This window comes from Sciurus carolinensis, chromosome 10 (genome assembly GCF_902686445.1).
Source record: "Sciurus carolinensis chromosome 10, mSciCar1.2, whole genome shotgun sequence".
Lineage (NCBI taxonomy): Eukaryota > Metazoa > Chordata > Mammalia > Rodentia > Sciuridae > Sciurus > Sciurus carolinensis.
In genome coordinates, this window is record NC_062222.1 from 138,955,632 (window position 1) to 138,981,536 (window position 25,905).

At 48.8% G+C, this 25,905-nt stretch overlaps 1 protein-coding gene across 6 annotated transcripts; it reads left to right on the top strand.

The window, feature by feature from the left end:
• Positions 1-2,650: 2,650 nt before the first annotated feature.
• Positions 2,651-25,218, top strand: Tnip2 (TNFAIP3 interacting protein 2). 6 transcript variants are annotated; one of them, XM_047567356.1, is made up of 8 exons: positions 2,822-2,961; positions 15,792-15,833; positions 17,561-17,737; positions 19,167-19,454; positions 21,228-21,317; positions 21,768-22,016; positions 22,179-22,298; positions 24,378-25,218. In XM_047567356.1, exons 3-8 carry the CDS (start codon positions 17,678-17,680, stop codon positions 24,639-24,641), a joined length of 1,071 nt encoding a protein of 356 aa, XP_047423312.1. In that variant the 5' UTR covers positions 2,822-2,961; positions 15,792-15,833; positions 17,561-17,677; the 3' UTR covers positions 24,642-25,218. The 6 variants fall into 6 exon arrangements, with proteins under 6 accessions (XP_047423309.1, XP_047423310.1, XP_047423312.1 ...); XM_047567357.1 differs by lacking the exon at positions 15,792-15,833 and having other exon boundaries at positions 2,838-2,961; XM_047567355.1 differs by lacking the exon at positions 15,792-15,833 and having other exon boundaries at positions 2,925-3,062.
• The last annotated feature ends 687 nt before the right edge of the window (positions 25,219-25,905 follow it).

The window sequence follows — 25,905 nt, forward strand, 5'->3', positions numbered from 1 at the left end:
GCTCCACAGCCATTGCTCTGGGCCAGGCACTGTCATCTCCCTCTTGGCTCCACAGTTAGAAAAAGTGAAGTGCGAGTCTTCAGATAGTCTACGAGGTCCCACTTCCCCATCTCCCTCCCGGCATTGGAGAAGTAAAAGGATCACAGAATTATAAAGGAATCACAGAATTATGAAGGGGCTGGGAATGTAGCACAATGGCGTTTGCTAGGCCTTGGGTTCCCTCCCCAGTACTGCAAAAAATAAATACATAAATAAATGAATCATGGAATTTTGGACTGTGGGAGGACAGAGTTCGCGCAGTTGGGGAAGAAGCATCAGCCGCATACCAGCCAGTCCACGGGTGGTGAGGTGAGGAAAGGCACAGTCCTGTGTCATCGGAACTGCCACAGCTGCTCCTCAAGCAAGAAGCCCTGTGCTGAACACGCTCCATCTCTGGTTCTGGACCATCACAACATCTGGAAGGCCCATCTGGATTTGCTCTCCCAGGCTTTCCTGAGCTTTGTATGAACCTGAACATGGCCCGTGAGCTGCCCTGGCCCCTGTTCCTGGACCGGAGCCTTTCCAGGGAGTGTACCCCAGCTAGCCACTGAGCTCTGTCCGCAGTTCCGTACCTCACCAGGGCTGCACAGACGAGCAGGAACCTGCCCTCTGTAAGTTGTAACTGGGGACAAGACCTGCACAGGGCTGTTTGTCCAGGGAATTCAGGTCCTGGCCCCTAAGGTGAGGTCTAGAAGTGGGGCACAGGCTCTGGGTGGACGCATCCTCCTGGCCACGTAGCCTCCTTCCCTGTAGGGAGGGCAAAGGGCAAAGGAAAGTCAGAGTGGGATGTGGGCAACGGAAGGACCTAGAATTGGGAATACAAGGATCATCGCCACAGAGACCAGTTAACCTTGACCAGCCCTCCCAAGGACCCCGTGGTGGGCAGGAACCCATGAATACCACCTTTTTCCCTACTGTCTTAGAGAGAGGGGCAGGAGCAGGGGGCCATGTGTGAAGGAGGCAGGCTTCTGACAGAGTTGGGTCTTGCAGGCTTCTAGATAGAGCTGCACTTTCCACCCACAGATCTGGATGAAACTTTGCCCTAACCCTCGGGGCCCTCAGGGAGCAGACTGGCTCCCACCACCAAGAGGAACAAGACTGCTGAGGGACGAAGGGTGCTCTAACTTAGCAGCAGCTGCGTGTTCTGGGGCAGCCAGGCTGCTCAGAGTTCAGTGAGTGTGGACTTGGGCACCCAGGACTCAGGAAAGAGACCTCCAGGCACCCAGGGCTCAGTCCTGTGTGTTCAGGTGCCAGGTTGGGGGTGGTGGTGGCTCACATTCAGGTCCTTCCTGAGGTCTGGTCCCCAAGCCTGTGGGGTCACAATGCCACTTTGTGGACACTCAAAGGGAGGGATTCCTACCACGGTAAGGGCTGAGGTCAAGTGCTGTCATCTTGGTTCTGTGGGTGAACAGGTGATAGGTTTGTGTGTGTGGCAGGGGATGTTGTTGGTTAAACTAGATTAGTGGCTTACCTTACTAGTTGCAATTTAGTGGGTGGGCCTGGCCCCAAGGAGCCCCCAAGCCCCTACACAGCCTCCTCTTGGCACAGCTGGTTCATGAGGCCAACAGGGCAAGGGCTGAGATCCCAGTATCCCCACAGAAAGGACAAAAGGGGGAGAGGCAGGCAAAGGTGCAGGCCCCACAGGGACGCAAAGAGGCCAGAGGAAGGGGACCTTTGCAGGATTCCAGTGTACAATTTCCAACAGCAGATGAACCATCCTTGAGGTGGTGGCCTGTGCACTTCCCCCTGCTCCCACCTGCTGGGAACCCCAGGGTCCCTCACTGCAGGGCCTGGAGCCCTTGCCTATACCCAGGTTCAGCTCAAGCTGTGGATCACACAAGGGAAAAGACAGGGTACTGCGCATAGGGGACTATGTGGAGGAGGGAAGGGGCACACACGGGGCAGGGACGCCCTTTGCAGGGCACCTTTAAAAGACTCCATTTCTGCGTGGGCACCATTGGGGGGGCGGTGATCTAGTCGTGGAAAAACTCGGCATTTGGGGAGGGGAGGGAAAAAGCGTGGAGGAGGAGGGCCAGCTACATGTCGCCTCCTGCCCCAAGAGCAGCTTCTGGCACTAACGCGTCCCCCCCACACACTTGCGATCTCAGACCAGAGCATGCGGGGGTTAGGCATCCCGCTCTGGGTCCTACACGCGTCCTGGGCGGGGAGGGGACCTCTCTGGGTTCAGTGTCCCCATGTGACCGACTGAACGCCAAGCGCTTAGCACGCGGAGCTCAGCTCTGGGAACCTGGCCTGCAGCGCAGGAGGCGGATTCTGACCCACACTCAGGCCCGACACTCGGGAGGTCGTCTGAGTCCTCCTTGCCATCAGTAGTTACCTCAGAGGCTGCTGAGCCCCGCGACTCCCCAGACTTCCAAGACGCGGGGGAAACAGGGCTGTTGGGACGAACCCCCAACGCAGGCGACCAGCCTAGCAGGATCCTGTGGCTCCGGCTGCGGACCAGAGGGACTGGGCGGGCGTGGGCGTGGCCCGCCGGCGGGGCGGGGCGGGCCTGCGGGCCTGGGCGTGGCCGCCGGCGAGCGTGGGCGTGGCCGCCCGCGGGGCAGAGAGGGCGGGAGAGCTCCGGGAAGGCTCCTCCCGGGTGCGGAAGTGCAGGCGGCCGCCGCCCACGGCTGGCTGGCAGTCATGTCCGGGGACGCGGGGCCGAGTAGACGCGAGGGTTCCCCGCTCGTGGCCGCGGCGCTTAGCGGCCTGTACCTGGAGGCCGGTCAGCAGCTGCGACGCCTGCAGGACCAACTGGCCGCCCGGGACGCCCTCATCGCGCGCCTCCGCGCTCGCCTGGCCGCGCTCGAGGGGGACGCGGCGCCGTCGCTCGTGGACGCGCTGCTGGAGCAGGTGGCGCGCTTCCGGGAGCAGCTGCGGCGGCAGGAGGGCGGCGCCGCCCAGGCCCAGCTGCGCCAGGTGCGGGGCGCGCGGGCGCTGCGGGACGGGGTTCGCAGCCGCGCGCGGTACGGTGATGTCCCCAGGCTCCCGGTGCAGGCGCGGAGTTCTGAGGACCGAAGGTGGGGCGCGTGCAGTGCGGGCTTCTTGGGGCTTTCTGAGCAGTGTGCGTGAGTGACGTTCTTGGGGGTTGTAGGTTTCCAGTGAGGGCCGGTCTTGGGTGCTGGCCTGTTGTGTTCTGGGGTCCCTTCCAGCCCTGCCCAGTAAAGAGCTTTCCCTGGTGACACTTCAGCTTTATTCTGGGAGCAACCTCAAGGGAGGCGCCTGCCAGTGTCCCATGACGGGTGCGAATCCTTTCTGCTCCTCCTCCTTGATGCTATTTTACGAGATGTCATAAGCACCCCACACACTGGGCAAACCAGAGTAATACTTTCTGTAACTTGTTTATAAACCCCCACATTACTGGGCAAACTCTGACATCTGTTATTTCATTGGTCCATGGCTGTTATCCTGTTTTTTCCAGGAAAGAAGTTAGTCCTGTAAAGGGAGTGGCCCTCAAAGGATAGCTTTTGTTTCTAGGATTGGCCCCATAACGGGATTTTAGAGGAAAAAAGAAACATGCCTCTTTTCTGATTATAAAAGTAATGTCGAGTATCTGAAAAATAAAGGAAAGAAGAATAATCCCATAACCCCACATCAGAGAGGTAACTGGTTCCAGCTTCTAGTCTGTCTCCTTCCTGTTTTTTCCAGGTATAGGGCACATACATGGTTGAGTTCATGTTCCGTGTACAATTTTACTAAGGTTGTCAACATTTCCCCATCTATATAACTTAAAATAACCTCAGCAGCCAGATGTCTCCTCAATTCCAGCTCCTTTCCTCTTTCCAGAAGGTGGGTTGTAACTCATCAGAGTAGAAAGGAAATTTAAAAGTCACCTGATCTCTGCCACTGATATTAGTGCAGTGGTCATTAAAAGCCGCCTATGAGTACAGAGTGGGGTCCCTAAGGACCACTTTATCACCAGAATTTTTTTGGGAGCATTTAGTGGATATGGGCACCTTACAAGCGGAGCAGAATTGAACTTCAGTCTGGAGGCCTTGGATGCTCAACTTGTATCCACAGCTTCTCACCAGGGGAAAGCACCACAGGGCAAGGTCTGTGGTCTCAGTATTACTGATCCTTCCTCCCCCAGGATATATGTTTTTTGGGGGAATTTTTACTTAATATTTTGCAATTTTATTTAGTTAATTTTGTTTAAATTATTGTGATAATTTTAAATATTACATTTTTTCATCTGTCAAAGTGACCAAAAATATGTATCATAAGTTAACCTGCTGAGCAAACTGATTATGAGAGGCCCTATTTGTTTCAGTTCACTGTCATCTTTTTCTGTACTGCAGCTCCTTATTGTTACAGAGTGCATGAGAATTCCAAACCACCATGCATATGGAGCCAAACTGAAAGGGGAAAAAGGTCCTTTAATGAGCACACCAGGCAAGTGGTGTCTGAGCAGCCTCCTGCCTCAGAGAACTCTAGCACCTCCCAGAGTTTATAAAGGCAAAACCACAAGAACAGTTGAGGCATGTGTAGGTCAGAAAGACCCTGTTGAGACAGATATTTTGGGTACATGACAGAAGTGTTTTGATTATACATTTTAGAGTCATTTTGTTACACATTGGGGCCATAGTCAGGGATGTGGCCATAGTCAGGGATGCAGGAAGGACCAGCTGTCAGGAGGCTGAAAGGAAACATTATAAGCTAGCATACAGTGGAGTCAGGTCAGAATAAAATGGCATTACTTTGGTTCTTTTCCATTTCACTTAGGCTAGGTGGTTTGCAAAGGTAAATGCTGGCTTAGGCCAATGTAGTACATTCTTATGACGATAAATATATATCTCAGCACAATTTTAGCAAACATCAAAGGAATTGTGGTTGTCAAATCAATGCAAACATGGCTGGCTGCAGTGGTGCATGCCTGCCCAGCAACTTGGGAGGCTGAGGCAGGAGAATCTCAAGTTCAAGACCAGCCTCAGCAACTTAGTGAGGTCCTAAGCAACTCAGTGAGACCCTGTCTCAAACTAAGAAAATAAAAAGGGCTGGAGATGTGGCTCAGAGGTAAAGTGCCATGGGTTCAATACCCACTACCAAGACGAAAACAAACACCCCCCCCAAAAAAATGGAAATACAATGATCAATCTTTTTTTACTGTCTCAAGTTTTCTCCCCTCCTCTCCCTATATTCATTATCTGTAGATGCTACCAGTGAATATATCCTTGTTACATTTGAAACCATTTGTCAAAAATTTTAACTAGCAAAAGGAAAGTAACTGAAGCTGACTTTAATGTTAAATGTTAATAGAAATGAATAAATGTGAAAACAAATGAGTAACTATACTTACCTTTCCTTAAAGAAATGGTTAATTTAAATGTTATATTTCCATATGCTGTAACACTGTGATTGTGGACAACTGATTAAGAGAACTGTGTACAAATGTAGGTTATTTCCAAGGGACAGAGAAAAGTTGTTTCATACTTGTTACTCCCCAGAAAGAAATGTAAATGGAAGGCAAAAAAGATAAGGCAGGGACAAGAGACTTCAGGTGGCCAGATCTGTATGTCATTAAGAACACCAAGCAGCATAGGGCTTCCATGCTACTTAAACAGCTGCCTTGGGTCTTTGTGATCCAGAACATATCCCAGGGAGGTCAAGGTCAGTATAATGACGTGAACCCTCCTAAGGACGTCACTTGTGATAATATGGCAGATCTCTTCATTTACTGGCATCAAACTGCCACTGTGTGCATTTGTAGTAATTGAGAGGCAAACCATGAGAAGGGAGCTTCTTTCCCATGAACTCTTGAATTCTTCACTTGATCCAAGTCTTGGTTTACCTGGACCCCATCCTGGTCCTTTGAATAAGGCAGAAAACTTGTCAAAGAATCCAGGTATGGGGCTGGGGCTGTAGCTGAGTGGTAGAGGGCTTGCCTCACATGTGAGACACTGGGTTCCATCCTCAGCACCACATAAATAAATAAAATAAAGATATTTTGCTCATGTACAACTAAAAACAAATTTTAAAAAATCCAGATGTGGTCCAGAATGTAATCTGTCTGTGCAGTGGTGGAGCTGAACCTTGAACGACTCGACGTATAAGGAATGTGTTCAACCATGTGCAGCCTTCGCATTCTGTGCTTCAAGGTTCCCACAATAGACCCTCCGATAGCTAGGAACATTAAGAATCAGCTGTGGGACTGGGGTCGTGGCTCAGTGAAGAGCACTTGCCTGGCATGTGTTTGGCACTGGGTTCAATTCCCAGAACCACATAAAAAAAACTAAATAAACTTAAAAAAATATCAGTTCTGAAGGACCAGGTTCTTGATGACTTTAGTGTGGATCTTAAACTGAAGATGAACAGTGCAGATGAAGGAGATATGAAGAGGGCCAGGGGAGAGCTGTTGCTGCAGGTGCACCATCCAGGGCTGCAGAGCCCTGAGGTGGCCCCTGTCATCATCCTCAGGGAATACATGTACTCCAGTGGTGTTTCTGCTGTTTTAATGATCTGGTGCGGTTTTTAATGGCCTGGTGTCTTATACAGACAAAATTTATTGTTCACCCAACATTCAGTCTGGGGTCAATCACAGAACTTGTGGAAGAGCCAAGAAGTTCACCACCTCCCAGAGGCCCTCCGTTCGCTGAGGTGGTGGAGTTAAAAATCACAGGAGGAAGGAAGTCGTTGGGATGTTGCTCTCGTTGTTGGCCATGTTAGCCAGTTCATTAGGAGCAAGGTCCTTGAACCAGTAGAATCTCTGAATCAGATGGGGAGGTACTGACCAGTGCATCCGTGGCCAGGCTGTGGGTATGTGAGATGGGGCCAGATCAGGCCAGAAGATTATAGTCCTCACTGCAGCCACAATGGCACTTGAGACCTGCGTGGATAACTTAACACCTCCTCCAGTGAAGACTCTGGAATAATGATGCTAATTCTTTTCTTTTTTTTTTTTTTTTTAGTCTGTTTCATTCTTTTTTTATTTTATTTTTATTGTAAACAAATGGGATACATGTTGTTTCTGTTTGTACATGGAGTAACAACATACCATTTGCATATTCATACATTTACATAGGGTAATGGTGTTTGATTCATTCTGTTATTTTTTCCTTCCCCCCCACCGCTCCCACTCCTCTTTTCACTCTATACAGTCCCTCTTTCCCCCATTCTTGCTGTCCCCACCCCCCATTATGTGTCATCATCCGCTTATCAGTGAGATCATTCGCCTTTTGTCTTTTTGAGATTGGCTTATCTCACTTAGCGTGATATTCTCCAGTTTCATCCATTTGCCTGCAAATGCCATAACTTTATTATTCTTTATTGCTGAGTAATATTCCATTGTATATATATACCACAGTTTCTTTATCCATTCATCAATTGAAGGACATCTAGGTTGGTTCCACAGTCTGGCTATTGTGAATTGAGCAGTTATGAACATTGATGTGGCTGTATCTCTGTAGTATGCTGATTTTAAGTCCTTTGGGTATAGGCCAAGGAGTGGGATAGCTGGGTCAAATGGTGGATTCATTCCAAGTTTTCTAAGGAATCTCCACACTGCTTTCCAGGGTGGCTGCACTAATTTGCAGCTCCACCAACAATGTATGAGTGTACCTTTTCCCCGCATTCTCTCCAACACCTATTGTTGCTTGTATTCTTGATAATCACCATTCTAATTGGGGTGAGATGGAATCTTAGTGTAGTTTTGATTTGCATTTCTCTTATTACTAAAGACGGTGAACATTTTTCATATGTTTGTTGATTGCTTGTAGATCTTCTTCTGTGAAGTGTCTGTTCATATCCTTGGCCCATATGTTGACTGGATTATTTGTATTCTTGGTGTAGAGTTTTTTGAGTTCTTTATATATTCTGGAAATTAGTGCTGTATCTGAAGTATGAGTGGCAAAGATATTCTCCCACTCTGTAGTCTCTCTCTTTGCATTGCTAATAGTTTCCTTTGCTGAGAGAAAGGTATTTAGTTTGAATCTATCCCAGTTGTTGATTCTTGCTTTTATTTCTTGTGCTATGGGAGTCCTGTTAAGGAAGTCTGATCCTAAGCCAACAAGGTGAAGATTTGGACCTACTTTTTCTTCTATAAGATGCAAGGTCTCTGGTCTGATTTTGAGGTCCTTGATCCATTGTGAGTTGATTTTTGTGCAGGGTGAGAGATAGGGGTTTAGTTTCATTCTGTTGCATATGGATTTTCAGTTTTCCCAGCACCATTTGTTGAAGAGGCTATCATTTCTCCATTGCATAATTTTGGCACCTTTGTCTAGTATGAGAAAATTGTATTTATTTGGGTTTGTGTCCGTGTCCTCTATTCTGTACCATTGATCTACCTGTCTATTTTGGTGCCAATACCATGCCGTTTTTGTTACTATTGCTTTGTAGTATAGTTGAAGTTCTGGTATTGTGATACCCCCTGCTGCATTCTTCCTGCTAAGGATTGCTTTAGCTATTCTGGGTTTCTTTCTTTTTTTTTTTTTTTTTTTGCAGTGCTGGAGATTGAACCCAGGGCCTTGTGCTTGCAAGGCAAGCACTCTACCAACTGAGCTATATCCCCAGCCCTATTCTGGGTTTCTTATTTTTCCAGATGAATTTCATGATTCCTTGCTCTATTTCTGCAAGGTACATCATTGGGATTTTAATTGGAATTGCATTGAAACTGTATAGCACTTTTGGTAGTATGGCCATTTTGACGATATTAATTCTGCTTATCCAAGAACATGGGAGATCTTTCCATCTTCTAACATCTTCCTCAATTTCTTTCTTCAATGTTTTGTAGTTTTCATTCTAGAGATCTTTTACCTCTTTGGTTAGATTGATGCCCAAGTATTTTTTTTTTTTTTTTTTGAGGCTATTGCAAATGGAGTTGTTTTCCTCATTTCCCTTTCAATTGTTTTGTCGCTTGCATATAAAAATGGTTTAGATTTATGTGTGTTGATTTTATAGCCTGCTATTTTGCTGAATTCATTGATGAGGTCTAGAAGTTTTCTGGAGGATTTTTTTGGATCCTCTAAATATAGAATCATGTCATCAGCAAATAGTGACAGCTTAAGTTCCTCTTTTCCTATTTGTATCCCTTTAATTTCTTTATTCTGCCTAATTGCTCTGGCTAGAGTTTCGGGACAATGTTGAATAAAAGTGGTGAAAGAGGACATCCCTGTCTTGTTCCCGTTTTTAAAGGGAATAGTTTCAGTTTTTCTCCATTAAGAATGATGTTGGGGGCTGGAGATACAGCTCAGTTGGTAGAGTGCTTGCCTTGCAAGCACAAGGCCCTGGGTTTGATCCCCAGCACCGCAAAAAAAAAAAAAAAAAAAAAAAGAATGATGTTGGCCATGGGCTTAGCATAAATAGCCTTTACAATGTTCAGGTATGTTCCTACTATCCCTATTTTTTCTACTGTTTTGAGCATGAAGGGGTGTTGTATTTTGTCGATCGCTTTTTCTGCATCAATTGAAATAACCATATGATTCTTATCCTTAAGTCTATTGACATGATGGATTACGTTTATTGATTTACGGATGTTAAACCATCCTTGCATTCCACGGATGAACCCCACTTGATTGTGGTGCACAATTTTCTTAATATGTTTTTGGATAAGGTTTGCCAGTATTTTGTTAAGGATCTTTGCATCTATAATTATCAAGGATATTGGTCTAAATTTTTCTTTCCTTGATGTGTCTTTTCCTGGTTTGGGTATGAGGGTGATATTAGCTTCATAGAATGAGTTTGGTAGGGTACCCTCTTTTTCTATTTCCTGGAATACTTTGAGAAGTATTGGAATGAGATATTCTTTGAAGGTCTTGTAGAACTCAGCTGAGAATCCATCTGGTCCTGGGCTTTTCTTGGATGGTAGATTTTTAATGGCTTCTTCTATTTCATTGCTTGATATTGATCTGTTTAAATTGTGTATGTCCTCCTGGTTCAGTTTGGAAGGAACATATGTCTCCAGAAATTTGTCAATGTCTTCGGTAGTTTCTATTTTGTTGGAATACAGATTTTCAAAGTAGCTTCTCATTATGCTATGTATCTCAGTGGTGCCTGTCATGATATTTCCTTTTTCATCATGAATTTTAGTACTTTGTGTTTTCTCTCTCCTTCTCTTTGTTAGTGTGGCTAAGGGTTTGTCTATTTTGTTTACTTTCTCAAAGAACCAACTTTTTGTTTTGTCAATTTTTTGAAGAGTTTCTTTTTTTTCAATTTCATTGATTTCATCTCTGATTTTTTTTTTTTTTCTTTTTTTTTTGGGGTGCTGGGGATCGAACCCAGGGCCTTGTGCTTACAAGGCAAGCACTCTACCGACTGAGCTATCTCCCCAGCCCCTCACCTCTGATTTTAATTATTTCCTGTCTTCTACTACTTTTGTTGTTATTCTGTTCTTCTTTTTCTAGGGCTTTGAGCTGCAACGTTAGGTCATTTAGTTGTTGACTTTTCATTCTTTTCTGGAATGCACTCCATGCAACGAATTTTCCTCTTAGTACCGCTTTCATAGTGTCCCAGAGATTTTGATATGTTGTATGGTCATTCTCATTGACCTCTAAGAATTTTTTTATCTCCTCCCTGATGTTTTCTGTTATCCATGTTTCATTCAATAGCATATTATTTAGTCTCTAGGTGTTGGAGTAATTTCTGTTTTTTATTTTGTCATTGATTTCTACTCTTAGTCCATTATGATCTGATAGAACACAAGGCAGTATCTCTATTTTTTTGCATTTCCTAAGGGCTGCTTTGTGACATAACATACAGTCTATTTTCGAGAAGGTTCCATGTGCTGCTGAGAAGAAAGTGAATCCGCTCGTTGATGAATGGAATATTCTATATATGTCTATTAAGTCTAGGTTATTGATTGTGTTATTGAGTTCTATGATTTTTTTGTTTGATTTTTGTTTGGAAGATCTATCTAGTGGTGACAGTGGTGCGTTAAAGTCACCCACAATTATTGCGTTGTGGTCTATTTGATTCCTGAAATTGAGAAGGATTTGTTTGATATACAGGGATGCACCATTGTTTGGGGCATAAATAGTTACTATTGTTATGTCTTCCTGATTTATGGTTCCCTTAAGCAGTATGAAATGTCCTTCTTTATCCCTTCTGACTAACTTTGGCTTGAAGTCCACTTTATCTGATATAAGGATGGAAACCCCCGCTTTTTTACTGAGTCCATGTGTGTGGTAAGGTTTTTCCCATCCTTTCACCTTTAGTCTGTGGATGTCTTTTTCTATGAGATGAGTCTCTTACAGGCAGCATATTGTTGGGTCTTTCTTTTTAATCCAATCTGCCAGTCTGTGTCTTTTGATTGATGAGTTTAGGCCATTAACGTTCAGTGTTATTATTGAGAAATGATGTGTATTTCAGTCATTTGGCTTATTTTTGGTTTTTAAGTTGGCTTGGTTTCTCCTTTGAGAGGATTTTTCTCTAAGGTAGTTCCTCCCTTTGCTGACCTACATTGTTGTTTTTCATTTCCTCCTCATGGAATATTTTGTTGAGGACATTCTGTAGTGCAGGCTTTCTATTTGTAAATTCTTTTAACTTTTGTTTATCATGGAAGGATTTTATTTCATCTTCAAATCTGAAGGTTAGTTTTGCTGGGTATAGGATTCTTGGTTGGCAACCATATTCTTTCAGAGCTTGAAATATGTTGTTCCAGGCCCTTCTAGCTTTTAGAGTCTGGGTTGAGAAGTCGGCTGCTATCCGTATTGGTCTCCCCCTATATGTAATCTGGTGCTTTTCTCTCGCGGCCTTCAAAACCCTATCTTTATTTTGAATGTTAGGCATTTTCATTATAATGTGCCTTGGTGTCGATCTGTTGTGATTTTGTGCATTTGGTGTTCTGTAAGCCTCTTGTATTTGATTTTCCATTTCATTTTTCAGGTTTGGGAAATTTTCTGATATTATTTCATTGAATAAGTTGTTCATTCCTTTGGTTTGCATCTCTGTGCCTTCCTCAATCCCAATAATTCTTAAATTTGGTCTTTTCATGATGTCCCATAGTTCTTGGAGATTCTGTTCATGATTTCTTACCATCTTCTCTGTTTGGGCAACTTTATTTTCAAGATTCAATATTTTGTCTTCATTGTCTGAGGTTCTGTCTTCCAAGTGGTCTAGTCTTTTGTTGATGCTTTCCATTGAGTTTTTTATTTGGTTTATTGATTCCTTCATTTCAAGGATTTCCTTTTTTTTTTTTTTTTTTTTGAGAGTCTCTATTTCTTTGTTGAAATGATCTTTTGCTTCCTGCAGGTGCTCTTTCAGCTTATTGGTATTATCATTCATTGCCTGCATTTGCTCTCTTATCTCATCCTTTGCTTCACGAATCACCTTAATCATGTATAATCTGAAGTCCTTTTCTGACATCTCTTCTAACATACTGTCATTGGATTCTATAGAATCTAGATTTGTTTGGATCATTTTCTTCCCTTGTTTTTCATGTTGTTCATGTATCTTCCCCTCTAGCAGTGCAATTCTGGGGTATTGCAGATTTCCCCCTATAGGCTTATAGTGGCCCTATAGGTTTCCAAAACCCTTTCTTTAAAGGGAGATCAATATTAGCAGTGCCCAATTCAGACACTATGCAATCCTAGACCAAATAGCCCCTATTAGGACAATAACAACATTGTCATAATAAACAGAATGAGTTCAATATTATCTTCGGTGAAACAAAACAGATTTGCAATAAGGTCTGCAGTTTCTAATGGAGGACAAAGAGGATGCAGAGGGATGTAGAATGTGGCTGTTAATGGGATAAGAAAAGAATATACAGAAGTTCTAGATAATAGAAAGGGTGAGAGTGTAATCAAAAAAAATTGGATATTAGCATGCAAAAAAGGGAGAAAGAGACTCTGAGGGAACAGGTAAACAAAAGGAAAAGAGAACAAGAGAAGTAAAGAAATAAAAACTTAATTTTTTCTATAAGGAGGTAAAAGAAAATCTACAGTATAACAGTCATATAGTAATGAAACCTCCCAGTGTTCAGTAGCCTGATGCATGAGAGATACCTGACAATGAACTTCAAGCCTCCAGCAGGCATCTCAGGATGGGATTTGCCCCACCTAAAGATCGGAGCTATTGTGTTGGCAAATAGGGAGCTGCAGCTCAGGGTGTGAACGTGGTCAGCTGGAGGTCCTGGAGGGGGGATACGGTTGGTCAGGAAGGGGTCCTGGAAGTCCAGTGTGTTTGGTGTGGTTGTGGTATCCTGGAGTCCGGGTACAATCAGTCGGTCTGGGGGTCCTGGCGGCAGGGAGCAGTCAGTCGATGTGAGGGCCCCAGAGGCAGAGAGTGATCGGTCAGGCTGAGGGATCCTGGAGACGGGGCTCAGTCAGTCTGGCCAGGGGTCCTACAGGTCCTGGCTGTTGCCTCAAAATGGTGGCAGCCACATGTAATCAAACCTGCAGGTACTGTGACAGTGAACTTCCAGGCAGCAGCAGGCAACTGGCACTCCACTGGCTGTCTGTGGTCAGTTTGCTGTTGAACAATCGGGAGGCGAACCTCGGGCAGTGGGTGATGGGTAGGTGAAAGGCAGGTGATGGACAGCAAGAGGCAGGCAAATGGCGGATGATAGGCACCTGATGGTGAGCAATCTACACTCAAAAAGATGTCGATATGCTGGCAGACTGCAGGTGATTGCAGTGGACAAATGGCAGGGGATCGATAAGTAGCAAAAACTACCTCACCAAGAAACAGATATCCCCTGCTTTTAACCGGAGTTACAGAATGACAAGGAGCACAGCCTCCCTCTAGTCTGCCATCTCGGATCCAGCCCCCTTTCATTCCCTGTCTGGCCACACTCTGTGTGGACAGAAACATTATCCTTTGCAGTAGGCCAGGCTAGTTCTACCCTTCTGTCTGCCTGGCTCCCCCACGGAGCTCTTCCAGGAAGGAGTACTACTGTACCTGCTGCCAAGGGCCTGTCCTGATTGTGTGTGTGCAGTAGGCTGCAGGGAGCTGGCTCTTCTCCTAGCCCCTGTTCCCTCATGGCTTCCCTTGTTCCTGTCATAGGGACAGCCATAGGGACAGCTCCTGTCATAGGGACTACAGCACCCAAGGGCTGCCCAGAAAGGAGGATGGGATAATATGGGATCGATCTGTGTCTCCTCAAGATTCATGTCCACCTGGAACCTGTGATGGTTGACCTTATTTGGAAATAGGGCGTTGCAGATATAATAAGCTAAAATGAGTGTGTGTCCTAATCCAGTGATTGATGTCCTTATAAATGGGCATGCGAAGATATGTTGGAGGTCATGTGAAGACAGAGGCAGAGATTGGAGTGTTGTGTCTACAAGGTAAGGAGTGTTCACAGTCACTGGGAGCTGAGAAGGAAGGCTTCCTCCAGAGCTGGGGGAGGGAACGTGGCCCTATCCACATCCGGATCTTGGACTTCTGTCTTACTAGCTGTGAGAGAATACACTTCTATTGTTACATCACCCAGTTTGTGCTACTTTGTTATAGGGCCTTGACAGACTGATCTAGGACGAAGGCCAGGAGGCTGAGCATCCTGTGTGAGGCCGCTCCTCAGGACTCACGTCGGCCTGCGCACAGAGCTGTGGGGCAGTGGGCCCCAGACGCCAGGCTGTCCCCAGCCTGTGTGTAAGGCTGCAGCTCTGGCACAGGCTGTACCCCTTGGCCATAGTGGTCACGGCCACTACTGTGTCCCAAGAACTGTAAGTCTTGGTCAGGAGAGCCAGCTTGAGTCCCAGCTTCAGAGCCAGCAAGCACTGACAACAGGGCTCGGGGTCCTGGACTTAGTGCTGCAGGAAGGGAAAGTGCTGAGGGAAGCCGATGGAGCAGGCCGCCTCTACCTCCATAGCTGTGGGAAGAAGCCAGCCAGCAAGTCTTGCGCGGTGCGGTTGTTTCAAAAAGGATGTTTGAAAGCTGATTTTTATATTTTTGTTGGTGCCAGAGAGCAACCCCAGGGCTTTGTGTGTGCTAAGTGCAGACAGGGTCACTGAGCTCACCTCAATCCCTGCAAGCTGATTTTTATAAGGAAAAAGAAAATAAAAAGGCTGGCAGGTCCTTCAGATTCACCTACCACTTCCCGTGGTCAGTCACATGTCTGTGGCTTCATTTGTGTTGTGAGCCACGTGGGAGTTCAGGTCCTTCTCTGTCTTTGTGTGGCCCAGTCTCAGTCCACATATTTACTGGGCAACTGTGAGGAGCAGGGCCCAGTGCCAAGGACTGGGACAAGGAGCAGGAGGGAGCCATGGAGATGGTTGTTTCTCTCGCTGTCTCCACTTGGCCACTGCAGGAAGGAGGCTTAGAGATCAGGTTTTGTTCAAAGTCCTCTGGTGCTGAAGAGGGCCTAAGGACACTGCAGTGGAGGGAGGCATGGAGGCTGGGTGGCTGCTCACCTCGTACACCGGTGGCTGCCTTGAGCCTGGGAACCTCAGTTTGCACGCCTGAGGAATAGGAGAAGAGACAGGTGTGGAGAGTGGGATCCTGTGGTCAGTGAACACCAGGATCCTGTGGTCAGTGAACACCTGGGCTTGGGAAGTAGTGGCTACTCTGGCTATGATAGCCACTGTGACTACAGCAGGACTCTGGATGTCCACTCAACCTATGGTTCCAGGAAAGACAGGACTCTACCCACAGTCACATCGGATGCAGTTGCATATATATACATCAATACTTGTTCTTATGCATATATTTGCTGTATTTTCCCTGAATAAACTTCAGTATCAGAGTGGTGAGGACAGAGTCACTTCTCTGTCATGCTGCTGAAAAAAATTTCAGCTTTTGATTTCAAACAACTTTTAACATTTGATAAGCAGATGCTTTTGATCAGGTCCGTACGACCGTCTCTGTTTACTCCGCAGATTGTTTCGAGCCACTGATGAGGGGAACTTGGTCTGGCTCAGGTGAGCATGGCAGAAGATGTCACTGCCCTGGCCCTTTACTGCCACCAGCAACAGGCAGGAGGTGAACACCAGAGCTGTGGTGTGGCTGATGGCAGCGAGGCCTGGGAAGGGTGGGCCAGGGCCACGGCCAGCAGGGCTCTGCGACACTTCCAAGGAACAGTCGTGGGAGGCCTGTTACACTGTCTACGAAGGAAGGGCGTGGGAGAGGCCCGACCAATTCATAATGCCTTCAAAAACGGTCAGCTTTTAAACAAATTCAAGGCCAGGAAGCTCCTGTACTTTTGGCATTTGGTTCAGTACCATGGGAATGGCAGCAGTGAGCGCCCAGGGCTCAGCATTCTGGTTCCTGTTGGTAGCCTTTTGTCAAGGCCACAGGTGGTTCTCATCTGGGTAAAGGCCCCATCGACTGTGAGTGGCCATGTCCTGGTGGGTGAGCTGGCAGCCTGCAGCCTCTGGGGGGCGCTGGTGGCTGTGGGCAGCCTCAAGAGATACTTGGGGAGCCTGGAGCCCCCTCTCTTCTTCAAAGCACTGAGGCCCAGGCCCCTCCCACCTCCCATCCTGCAAGTGCAACTGGGCTGCTCTGGAGAGCCTGGCCCTCCTCCACGCAGAAAGGCCTGCCTCTGCCCAGCTGAGCTGTCAGGTCAGAAAGCTGACGTGGTGGCCTGGGGAGAACAGATCTCGTCTATGGGGAGGGGCACCCCTGGGACTTGTGCCATCTGTGAAGCCAGGTGGCAGCACAGATGTGATGGGTTGACAGATGCAGGAGCTGAACACGTTTGGGCAGAAATCCAGTCTACAGGCCCTACACACACTGTCACCTGCTGTCCCAGCTTAGTTTTGCATTCTGATCATTGTAACAATGCTTTCTTATTTTCTCTTTCTATTCATCTCTACAACAAAGTCCAGAGCGAGTGGGAAGGAGAAGACTCTTGAAGATACCCAGAGAATTTGGGTATCTGGGTTTTTCAATCCAGAATGTTCTGAGTCACCTGGTTAGAGTATATAAGTGCACTCTGGGCTTACGCCACAGAGCAGGTGGCAGGCATGCCATGGAGTTGGGTGGAGGAGTGCAGGAGACAGGTGGGACCTGGTGTCTGTCCCGCTCCACCATTACTTCCTTCCCTTTCCTCCTCTCTCCTGCTGCCCCCGCCCTCCCTTCTCTCCTCCCTGTGTGAGGGACTGAACCCAGGGTCTGTGCCTTTTAGGCAAGTGCTGCACCACTTACTTCACAGCCCACTGTCCAAGTGGCCCTGGCCTGCACCCTCTGGGCCTTCCCCATGCCTCTGTGAGGCTGCAGAGGGCTCTCTGAGCAGCTGCAGGCTGTGCGGGACAAGGCAGGTTCCTCTGAGCTGCTGTGGGTCGCTGCATGCCCGAGGAGAGAGGGCACGGCAGTGGTCTGTGATGCAGGTGTGTGGAGGCACACGGAGAGGTGGGCACAGACGTGCCCAAGTGATGAACAGCAGTTGTCTCTGGAGAGTGAAGTGGGCCGGGGAGGGGTTGGGGAGGGAGGGAAATTCAAGGTTTTATTTCCTTTTGTATATTTGAATTACATTTTTAAAATAGTTCATATGTTTTTATGATTTAAAGAAACCAGAGGCTGGGTCTTGGCTCAGTGGTGGAGCACTTGGGTTCCATCTCCAGCACCACAAAACAAGGCCAGTCAGCAGATAACAATTCAGTGCTCACCTCCTAATGTGGCCTGGTGTATTGTTCCTTGTGTTTCCAAGGCCCTCTTTACAGGGTGTGGGAGGTGAGCGAGGACCCGAAGCAGAGGCTGGATCTTTCTGCCACCTTCTGGGGGATGCTTGGACTTGTCCCTGGGAGATCTCTGAAGCAGTTTCTTCATGGGTGGATGGTTGAGCCTTCCTCGCCTCCCTCACCTCACTCAGACTGTATGTTGGAAGGTTTGTTGAAAATGGGAAAGCTCAGGGCTGGGGAGATAGCTCAGCTGGTTGAGTGCTTGCCTTGCAAGCATAAGGTCCTGAGTTTGATCCCCAGCACCCAAAAAAAAAAAGAAAAAAAAAAGGGGAAAGCTTAAGTTTAAGGCCAGGTATTTAAAAACCATCATTTTGGTCAGGTGCGGTGGCACTTACCTGTAGTCCTAGCACTTGGAAGGCTGAGGTGAGAGGATCGCTTGAGCCCAGGAATTCAAGATGTCTGGGAAAAATAGAGCAAGCATGTCTTTAAAAAAAAAAAAATTGCAGCAAGGTGCAGTGGTGCACACCTGTGCCTGTAACCCCAGTGACTTGGGAGGCTGAGGCAAGAGGATTGCAAGTTTGAGGCCAGCCTCAACGATTTAGTGAGATCTTGTCTCAAAATAAAAAATAAGGGCTGGACACAGTGGCCCACACCTGTAATCCCAGTGGCCCAGGAGACTGAGGCAGGAGGATCACAAGTTCAAAGCCAGCCTCAGCAACTTAGGCCCTAAAGAACTTGAGGAGACTCTGTCTCTAAATAAAAATATAAAAAAGGGCTGGGATGTGGCTCAGTGGTTAAGTGTCCCTGGGTTCAATCCCCAGTATCAAAAAAATAAAAAGAACTGGGCATATAGTGGTAAATCCCCCTTCAATTCAATCCCCCATTTAAAAAAATATTGCTGTTTTAAGGACTTTTAAAAAGAGTAATCATGTTTGGGTATATTAGTTCTCTAAAGCTGACATAACAAAGTACCACAAACCTGGGGTCTTAAAGCAAGGAAAACAATCTTTTTATAGCTCTAGAGGCCAGAAGCCCCAAATCAAGACATCTGCTCTCTCTGAAGACTTAGGGAAGGTTGCCCTCCCTCTCCCAGTTTCTAGCAGTGGCTGGCAGTCCTTGATGTTCCTTGGCCTGGAGGTGCATGACTCCAGTCTTTGTCTTCCTGTGGCCTTCTCCTCTGTGCTTATCCATTAAATTTCCTTCTTCTTTCTGATTGACTAATTGATCATGGTTCTAGGGATTGAATCCAGAGGTGCTCTACCACTGAGCCACATCCCCAGCTTTGATTTTTCACTTTGAGATAGGGTCTTGCTAAGTCGCCCAGGCTGGTCTTGAACTTGCAATGCTCCTGCCTCAGCCTCCCAAGTCTCAAGGATTCCCGGCCTACACCACTGTGCCCAGCCATTTTTAGTAATTTGTTGATGCACAATCTAAAATGAAGAATTTCCTTGTGAATACAGATTTTTAGATAAAGTTTCAGAACAGCATGTTCATTGCAGATTAAGAAACCTCCCTTCTGAGAGTGTCATCTAGTGCTGGGTGATCCTTGTCAGCTTTTGTTCTACTTTATGAACATGTGCTTTTTTTATTGCTTTTTTTAATCAAATAAATCATGCTTTAAAATCTTCCACTTAGGAAGTTGAGAGACTTACTGAGCAACTAGAAGAAAAAGAGAGGGAGTTGCAGCAGCTGATGAACCAGCCGCAGCACGCCCGGGAGAAGGAACTCATGCTGCTGCGCAGGAGCGTGGTGGAGAAGGAACAGGCCCGGGCTGCCAGCCATGTACTATGCCACTCCTTGGCCGACGAGACCCACCAGTTACGCAGGACGCTGGCCGCCACTGCCCACATGTGTCAGCATCTGGCCAAGTGTCTGGATGAACGGCACACACAGGGGGATGTGGGGGAGAAGCTCCCCAAGGAGGTGGGCCACAGTGTAACCACATCGAGATGCAGATGGAGGGGTGGGCAGGGGCATGGTCTAGCCTTGGGATCCCTTTGCAGTCACAGAAGTCAGGGGTGCCTGGAGCCCACTTCTGTGCTCAGTATGAAGGGCCAGCTGATGGGGTGCTCGCCCATCCAGGAACTTGACAGGCTGTGTGAGATGCCATGGGAAAGCAGGCTGGTTGCCGCAAGCAGCCCCAGCACTGCTTGTAGCTGATCCTGAACCTGATGGACAGATGGCATGTGGCCACATCTGCCCTGCTAACGATGGGGAGGAAATGCTGGGATGGGGGAAGCCCCAAGGAAGCATCGTCATGTGCTGGGCCAGTGAAACAGGCAGAGGTGGTCAGTTTTGCTAGAGAGGGCAGTGCCTCCAAATGCCATGTGTGCAGGGCCAGGCAGGAGGCCACTGGAAGCCCACAGGAGCTGGCCTCTGGGCACCCCAACTTTGAGAGGTCTGGCCCAGCCCACCTCACATCATGCAGAGCCAGCTGCTCTCTGTGAGCTGACTTTGGGCATATCCTTGCCCCAGCATGGCCTGCCACAGCTGGGAGACCTGGCCATTCTGAGGGACACCCCTCCTACCATTTTACCATGGAGCAGCTCTGTGTCTCAGCACCGTATCCCCAGCTGGGCACTGTGCAAGGTGGAGCTGGTGGCTCCTCCAGGACAAGCCTGCCTATGGCTGTGTTAGGGTTTGGTGTTCTGTGGTGTTCTGGGACAGGCAGGACACCCAGCACCCAGGCAGGACACTGTAGCTCCCAGTGGGAGAAGCCCAGGTGAGAACCACCTGTCTCCATAGGTGGATTCAGGAAGAACACAGCTGTTTCAGAAACCAAAAGAAAGGTGCCATCCAGAGGAAGCGGGGTGCTCTTGGCCAGCTCTGAGTCACTGAGACATTTCCTCTCCAGACTTGAAATGGCCATACACACGACGGTCAGCCTCAGGCAGGCATGGGGCTGATTGCGGGACAAGTGTCTCCTTAGTTTCTAAATAAGTGTCACTTCTCAGCCCTGGACTCAGCTGAGTCGCCAGGACTTCCCGGTGCCGAATGGGTCAGTACATGCACTTCCTGTCATTTGGGGAATTCTGGAAAATAGCGTCACTGGTTATTAGTCCCCCACTCTCCAGTGCACAGAATTTCTAGAGTATAAATTAGCTTCATGAGACTTTTTAGTTAGGTCTGCCAGCTGTTGTTAGGGGTTGTTTTGGGGTGTGGCTTCTGTGACTGAATCCCCCTGATCCTGCATGAGGCATTGTTAGGTGCTGTGTCCAGATTAGTCAATGTGGGCAGGAGGGTGTTGTCGGCTCTGAAGGAGGTAAGCTGGATCCATGGCCAGGCCCACCCCTCCTGCTGGGGTTCTCTGGTGTACAGTGGAATTAAGGTTCCTGCCCTCCCTGGGATGAGGGCACACCTCAGGCTTTATTACGCTTGGCATTCCAGTCGTTTCAGACTATGGCTTTAGAGTGTTTAGCCATAGAATATTTATAGTCCAAACAGCTCACTTTGGTAGGTAGGATGGGATAAGGATAGTGTCAAGGGTGTCCAAGGCATGGCCCAGCCCAAGGGGAGAGTGGGCTTAGAGGGGGAGCTGGACCACGGCTCCCTGTCAGGGAAGGTGTCACCACCTTCTACGTCGCAGGTTGTAGAAGTTATGGTCTGTGGCCGCAGCCTCTGGGTCCAGCTTCCTCCTGGTATGGGACCCTACAGTCGTATGCTGACATGGCTTCCCTCTGTCCTTTCCTCATGCAGCCAGGGCATACGGATGGGGACACCTCTGGCCAGGCTACTGTTGAGAAGTTACAGGAAGAAAATCGGTTGTTGAAACAGAAAGTGACTCATGTGAGTGTCTTTAACATTTCACTGTGAAGATCCCTCGCCCTAACAGATGGCAGGTGAGGGTTCTGTCCTCGGCCTCTGCCCAGAAGTTGCTCCTGCGTCCATCCACTTTGCTGTCCCCAGAGACCTGACCTTGCTGCTGAAGAGGATGTGCAGGACATATCCTATCTGCCATCCCCCCACAATTAACTCACCAGTCCATAAAAGAAGCACAAGTTACTGTTGGAAGTCCTGTTTTCAAGGCTGGAAAACTGTACTATGTCCACTTCCGTTTAAGGTTGTCTCAGGATTCTCTGGTGGCAGAGTCCCTCTGCACAAAACAAAGGGAGGCGACTTCCATTTAAAAGAGGAGAACCTCACTCCCAGTTATTGCTGATAAGTCCTCTGTGCTGGCCGCTGGCTGAGTGGCTGCCTCAGCGCTGCGTGGTGAGCTCCCGGCTCTGCCCCCCACAGGTGGAAGACCTCAATGCCAAGTGGCAGCGCTACGATGCCAGCAGGGACGAGTACGTGAGGGGACTCCATGTGCAGCTGAGGGGGCTGCAGGCACCCCAGGAGTCCGAGATGATGAGGAAGGAAATCTCCCGGCTCAACAGGCAGTTGGAGGAGAAGATAAATGACTGTGCAGAGGTGAAGCAGGAGCTGGCAGCTGCCAGGATGGCCCGGGACTCCGCCCTGGAGCGAGTGCAGATGCTGGAGCAGCAGGTGTCTGCCACGGGACATCCTGTAGGCAGCAGCACGGTCTCAGGACCGACTGGGTCAGGGGCTCAGAGGCCCTGGGTGGGCAGTGATCAGAGGGCAGTGGGAGAAGCCAGGCAAGGACTGTCTCCTTCCTTGAGCAAAAATGAGTGTCGTGTCTCCTTTCAGCTTCTTGCTTACAAGGATGACTTCACTTCAGAGAGGGCAGATCGGGAACGAGCTCAAAGCAGGATTCAGGAGCTGGAGGAGAAGGTCACCTCCTTGCTGTACCAGGCTTCCCAGAGACAGGTGAGTGCAAGGGCACTTCTCTGCCCCATTAGGGTTCGTATTCTTGCTTTTCTTCATGAACTTCAAGCCTCTCTGTCTGCTAAGACCCTGATTTGCTTGAGAAGGGTGGGGCGGAGCTGCCTCATCTGAAACCTGGGGCTCAGTCCTGGCAGGCCTCCTGCCAACTACGGAGCAGCTGGCATGGTGGTTTGTTTAGCAGAGGCGTCTGCCCCAGGCCTGTCCTGCCTCCCTGTGTGTTACTGTCAGGTGGCCAGAGAGCCTGTCCTGGCCTCAGGCTCTCCATGCATGTCTGTCCTTGCTGCGAGGCAGAGACCGTAGTTAGTGGGTCACATAGGTGCAACATAGGCCCTAAGTGTCCACTAAGGTTCTCCAGCATAGCCACTGGGCCTTTCACCTCCTGCTGGGCTCAGAGCTGTCCCCACAGTGAGGAGCCTGGGAGAAGCCTGGTGCGAGGTATAACCAATGGAGTTTCTCCTGCATGACAGTGGCTCCCAAGTGCCTCAGCCTCTCCCTCCAGGAGAACCCCAGGAGTGGTGTGTTTCCTAGCCACTCCATATCTAATACACCTCTGTCCTGGGCAACTCTGTGCTCCCTCAAGAGCTTCCTGTCTTTTACTCTATTTTTTTTTTTTTTTTTTTGTTCCAGGGATTGAACTCAGTGACACTTGATCACTGAGCCACATCCCCAGCCCTATTTTGTATTTTATTTAGAGACAGGGTCTCACTGAGTTGCTTATTAGCACCTGACTTTTGCTGAGGCTGGCTTTGAATTTGAGATCCTCCTGGTCCAGCCTCCCTAGCTGCTGGGATTACAGGTGTGTGCCCCTGGGCCCAGCAAGAGCGTCCTATCTTGACAGACTGGATAATACAATGCCTCCAGAAGTCAGTGCACTCCCAGCTAGAACTGGCCTTGGAGTTGCCCCTCCTGGAAGAGTGTGAGCAGGAACCTGGGGGCTGTGAGGGCCACCCACGCCGCTTTGTGCTGAGCAACTGCTGCACCTCATTGGTGGCCTCTGTTTCCATTCCCTGCACAAGGGGCACAGTCAGGGAAGATACCCTTTTTTGTTTTAGTTTTTTTTTTTTTTAATTGTAAATAAATGGGATACATGTTATTTCTCTGTTTGTACTTGTTTTTGTCTGTGGACTTTCCTGGGATTTGGTTTGTCCGTGGGTTTTCCAGCCTCCCTGAAGGTCTATGGTTTGGATGAAGGGCTGCTCATGGTGCCGTCACAGAGATGGTCATAGTTGGCAGCCTCTCAACAAGTGGAGCCAATCCAGGCCTGCCAGATCTGACTTCTCCGAGGGATTCCTGCTCAGCCCCAAGGGCAGGGTTTCTGGTGGGGCTGGTGGTAGTTGCACTGAGTGACCCCTTTCAGCCATAGCCGACAGCCTCCTGAGCACTGGGAGCCCCTGCTGTTCCTCAGCCCCACGTGGCATACCCAAGGACAGTGTGCTGAAATGTTGCTGAAGGTATGGGTGACAAGCCATAGGCCCACTGAGACATGAAGTGGAGCACCAAGACCTATGGGAATGCAGTATCCAGTGCTTGATGGGCTCTGCCAGCTGCTGAGTTCATGTGGGTATCTGGAACACATGTCAGGCCACACCAGGCTATGCCAAGAAATTTTGAGGCTGAGCCGAGGACATGCCCCTGTGCCACTGGAGGCCCCCTGGGGCTCAGAGTGCTCAGCATCCCAGGCCTCCCAAAGGAGGTAGAGAGAGGGATTGGGACTTAGTTTGCTGGCTCCCCGCCGTGAGCTCTGCTATTCCTACTCCATGGTGCTACACGGGGCTTGTTCCCAAGGCTACCTTCTTGGTCCCATCAGGCCTTCCAGTGCAGGGTCAGGGGTGAACCCCCTTCAGGTGGTTCCTTCCTAAGCCCAGGAGGGAGACTGTGAGGGACCTCTTCTATTATTTGATGAGCACCTTCTTGTCTGGGCTCTGGCTATGGCAAAAAGCAAGGTAAGGCATTTGGGTTTCACTGCAGGATAGATGCAGTATCGCTAGTGGCTAGACCCCGAGGCCTGGCTTTATGGCTTCCAGCACAGGTCCTGTGAACAGATCTCTGCCTTTTCTGCAGGACTCCCAGGAGCCAGGCCCCTGCCGGATTCGTACTAGGAGCAGAACTGCCAAGTACTTAGAAACCGATGCGCTGGAGCTTGAGGCACCTGGTGACTGGAGGCCTGGACCTGGGTCCACACAGCTGGAGCCCCCTACAGAGGACGTGTGCCTCAGCACTCTTCAGAGAGGGCAGGGCGACCTTCAGTGCCCTCGCTGCCTGTGCTGCTTCAGCGATGGGCAGGGTGAAGAATTCCTCAGGCACGTGTCCGAGTGCTGTCAGTGAACCAGGGCTTCATGTGCCCCTGTGGCCTCCGCCCAGCACAGCTGCCCTGGAGGACATGGGGGTGCTTTTTGACATGGCGGGTTGAACTCTACTGAGACATAGGGCATCCAGCATGGGGGAGGAACACTCTTTAAGAGTTCTCTTTGGTCCCCTTTAGGCCACAGCTTAGACTGGGTCCACTGAGCTGCCAGCAGAGCTGGAGACAGACGGGGTCAGGAGCATCTGGCAGTGGGGGAGTCTTGCCAAGCTGCCCAGCCTTCTGGTGCAGGGACACCTAGAGGCCAGGAGCCTTGCAGCTTAGGATGCTGCTGCTTGCCAGAGCGGGTAGCTGCCTGTGGGAGGCCAGAGTGCTGTCCCCAGGATGGAAGGCTCATCCTGAACCACAGAACAAGGTGCCCCTCACTGCCCAGCCCTGTGCAGCACATACGGTCCCCCTAGGGACTCTTCTGAACCAGCGAAGCCGCGGCCCCACACAGAGCACCACTGCATTGCAGCAACATTTATCATGCATCCAGAAGTTAAAGTACATTTACTTTATGTTCACTTATTTTCATAATAAATGTACTCACTGCTGTGATTGTTCTGGGAATTCGTGTGGAGATCAGAGCAGGGATGAGCAGTGTTTTCAGTTGCAGGAGTTAGACCAGCTGACTAGGAGAAACGCTCCTGCTCTTCGCTCCCACGGTGTGGTGGTGAGAGCCTGGCTGACCTTGCCTGTTGGGCGGAGGCTGCCTTAGCATGTGCAGGAATGGAGGACTTCCATTTTAGGCTTTTTACTTTTAGAAGCTTCCTAGATCCAGGTACATACCTGAGCTCGTGGTCTTTACTCCAGCCTACTTGCAGAAATTCCTAGGGTTTGTGGACAGGTTTGCTTATAAGTGCACCCTGATGGTTTCTTTCTTTCTCTCTCTTTTTTTACCTTTTATTTATTTATTTATTTTTATGTGGTGCTGAGGATTGAACCCAGTGCCTCACATGTGCTAGGCAAACACTGTTCCACTGAGCTACAACCGCAGCCCGCACTCTGATGTTTGAGGGAAGTGCATCACAGGGAAGATGCCGTCGTGTGACAGGAGTAAGGCCCTGAGTGTGGAATTCCACAATCTAGGCAGCCATCCGGGGCTCTGCCATTAGCCTATGTAGCCCAGGACATGAAGGAAAGAGGTGGGAATGAGGTAGGAGGAGGTAGGCACCCAATGGGAGCCAGCTTGTTAGAACTACGTAAAGCCAGGGCTGCTACAGAAGACCGGGTACTGTGTTGTTG